At 51.1% G+C, this 3,140-nt stretch overlaps 2 protein-coding genes across 2 annotated transcripts; both read left to right on the top strand.

The window, feature by feature from the left end:
* The first annotated feature begins 783 nt into the window (after positions 1-783).
* H310_03302 (hypothetical protein) lies at positions 784-1,577 on the top strand. The gene has a single exon (XM_008867107.1). It carries the CDS (start codon positions 1,110-1,112, stop codon positions 1,542-1,544), a length of 435 nt encoding a protein of 144 aa, XP_008865329.1. The 5' UTR covers positions 784-1,109; the 3' UTR covers positions 1,545-1,577.
* Positions 1,554-2,272, top strand: H310_03301 (hypothetical protein). Its single transcript, XM_008867106.1, has one exon. It carries the CDS (start codon positions 1,731-1,733, stop codon positions 2,139-2,141), a length of 411 nt encoding a protein of 136 aa, XP_008865328.1. The 5' UTR covers positions 1,554-1,730; the 3' UTR covers positions 2,142-2,272.
* The last annotated feature ends 868 nt before the right edge of the window (positions 2,273-3,140 follow it).

Here is a 3,140-nt window from a genome sequence, read left to right as displayed (position 1 = left end):
GTCAAGTATCGCACGCCTTCGAACGTCGCCATGGACCCGGCAAATGCCATGATGCCGATGATGGGGTACGTGGCAGGGTCCGAGAACCACGTCTTGTAGACGGTGCGGGCAGCGCGAGTGGCGGAGGACATGGTGTCGGTGCTGTGCGTGGAAAATTGGCAAGTGAATGAGCGGTAACGACGTCGTCGGTGCTCGTATTACCAATCAAGCACCCCTGGTTGATGCGGCTTCTGGAGACCACCAAGGAAGTTCGCGGCTACAAAAATGCACCACGCCGTTTACATAGAGGCGCAAAGGTTGAGAAAAAGACATGCAATTACCTCGTTCTGATTGGCTCGTTTCATTGCTGTGAAGGGAAACGCAGCCAATCATATCGACTATTGTAGAATACACCCAATCAAATGGCGCTGGCAAGCGTACAAATGAAGTCACAGAGTCACATAAATATTGTTGGCTATATTCCGATAATATATCCATGATATCCTGGCAAAAATCATGCCAAGTCTTGCAGCGAACAGTACGAGCTCTGGACTTGGCGGCTTCAGGGCAATTCACGTTCCAAACCTATCGTTCGACCACATATGCCGTCTTAAGAAAATCTCGAAGTGGTGCATATCCATCATCGTGTGTTATTGCCGCATGGTGTCCATGAAAGTAGAATTTATTCGGTGTTTTGAGTTTACACTGTTAAGCAACAAAAGCTCAAGATTATTCATTGTGTGACATATTTATACATTTGCGTCATACAAATGTTCAGTATAAATGCAAATATTTCGACAAGCCGTTGGCGAGGCGTTGCTGCGTGCACAAGTGCGGGATCATTTAATCCGAGCCATCGAGACATTAATTTTGTCGTGGAGACGAGAATATGGGCGCCGCGCGGTCGGCGGCAAGAGACAACGTGTAAACGTTGCATTGTATGTCGATGGGGGCAATGGCACCTAACGCAGCCACAAAGGAGCTGCCGGCCGAGTCGCCATGTCCATCCTCCTTCACAAGCAAATAGATGACGGCTTCTGTTTCGAGCACGCACGAGAACTCTCGAGACGGGTTCGTTTTATGAACTTCCCAGAGCATGTCCATACCTGACTCAGTCTTCGTTTCCAAGCATGGCCGCACAACATCAGCCGACCAGCCACTTTCAATCGACCCATGCGCCAGCCAAGCAGCAGCAGGTCAACATCACGTGTGATCCCACCACCATCACGATGGTTGTCTGCCCCGGCTGCCTCAAGGTTGGGATTTGGTCATACGACTGTACACAAGTCAAGCCAGCCATGCGAAAACGCAGCAGACCACGTGCCTTGACACCTTTTCCGACGCGACAGCTGCCTGAAGGAAGCGTGTGTGAAGCAAGCCAACTCGCCATCAAACGCCAACGGACACAATTGATGTGGTCGCCAAACACCGAAACCTCTGAATCGGAGCTGTCCTCGGAGAGCAGCACCAGCGAGAGTGATGCAGATGATGACGAGACAGCTCTGGGCGATCCAAGCGGCGACACTGCGAGCAGCAAGCCTCCCGTGTCGCGGTCTTCAGCGTGAACAAATGAATAAACATTGTTCCTTGTTCGTGGATGAGTGGATGTGCTTGTTTGAAACGCAGCGAGTTTGCACTGCCCCCCGACCGAAGTGTCGATTGAATTGCATCGAGAGATCTGCGACGGATGGACTGGTTGTTCCAACATTGCAAGGATCGAACTCGATGGTGATGCTCGAGTTGGTCGAGTCATGGCTGGCCCAACCACAACCGCGGGACGTGCTGGCTCATGCACAAGGCGCCAAGTCCACTGTCGTTCGCACCATGATACATCGTGGTTAACATGCGGCGCACCCGAGTTGAGCGTCGATTTTGTCGGCCAAGACGTCGCTCAGGCCCCTGGTGCCGAAAGATCCGACTACTGCGCCGCATGCCAGCCCAACGAAGGGTGCAATGCGTACAGGTGGTTCAGCGGCTTATGCTACTTGAAGGGCCAACGTACTGGAAACACCTCGATTATGGGAGGTGGTTCGGCCCGCACGGACAAGTGCAGCGCGCTCGAAGCGGACGTTGACTACGTCAACAACGACTTGTCGAGCGTGTTGCGGACGTGGCGGACTGCTGTGCTCTTTGCCGACAAACGAGTGGTTACCGCGCGTTGAGCTGGATGAACGGCGAGGCCTACTTGAAGAGCGGTAAGGAATCGCCAGTGTTGATGGCTGGCGTGAAATCGGCAACCACAAACGAAGTAGTTTAATGCACGCAATGGCTAGTAGAAGTCCTTTCAGCAGTGCTTGTCTGGATTTCATTCTTGCTTCGTGCCTTGGACACGTCGTCTCGACGGATGAAGGTAGGCAGCTTGATCGAGGTGCTTTGTGCGGCAATCTGCGTGTCGATGCACCGTCACGGGGGGTTGTTGAACAAAATCTCGGCATCGCGTCCGCGCTCCCAAACGTAGGCTAGTTACGTCAGTCTAGTCCGCCAAGGCGGTCGGCTGACACTGATACACGTAGTCCACACTGGTCTGTCGAATCACTGCGCCAACGAGATACAGTCTGGAAAACAAAACTATAGCTGCACCTACATTTTCATCATGATGAGGCACACGACGTCGACTAAGGTGGTCAAACCCAATCCAATGTCGACAAATCATGTCGATGACAAGACCTTGGAACGCAATCAAAACAGTACACTAGAATTCAAGTGCCTATGTGTCATTTCATTGGAACACAACATTTCTAGCCGCACTAACTAGATTTAGGCTTATACGAGTCAATTACGGCGCCACGTTTCAAGAAAAAACAATTACTTGTGCCATTCGAGTTGGCATACTGTCGATCAATGGCCAATATGCATAGCCAATCGTCAGATTTGGCGCGGACACTGTTGTGCGGATATACATTTGCACCACCCAAATTTGGAGTCGTGTCGACTGTCGTGGTGGGTTATCGAGCACTGCATGCAACTACAGTGAACGGGGAAAAAACTCGCAAGCGTTGTACTCGCGAGTATTTTGAAGTTTGTATGTATCGAGTACACCTACGGTAGGTGAGTTAAAAAATATCATGGATGATGGTACCCATCGAATTCTGACTTGAGGCCACTGATTGGCCAAGACAATTCAGAAAATATGCAATTTTTATTCTTGACCAGGGCAAGGA

Source organism: Aphanomyces invadans (genome assembly GCF_000520115.1).
Source record: "Aphanomyces invadans strain NJM9701 unplaced genomic scaffold supercont1.5, whole genome shotgun sequence".
Lineage (NCBI taxonomy): Eukaryota > Oomycota > Saprolegniomycetes > Saprolegniales > Verrucalvaceae > Aphanomyces > Aphanomyces invadans.
Note: the sequence above shows the minus strand (reverse complement) of the source record. Positions and strands in the feature narration are given on the sequence as shown.

Coding starts and splice junctions, on each gene's coding strand:
- H310_03301 (XM_008867106.1), top strand. CDS start 1,731: ATGGCTGGCCCAACCACAACCGCGGGACGTGCTGGCTCATGCACAAGG.
- H310_03302 (XM_008867107.1), top strand. CDS start 1,110: ATGGCCGCACAACATCAGCCGACCAGCCACTTTCAATCGACCCATGCG.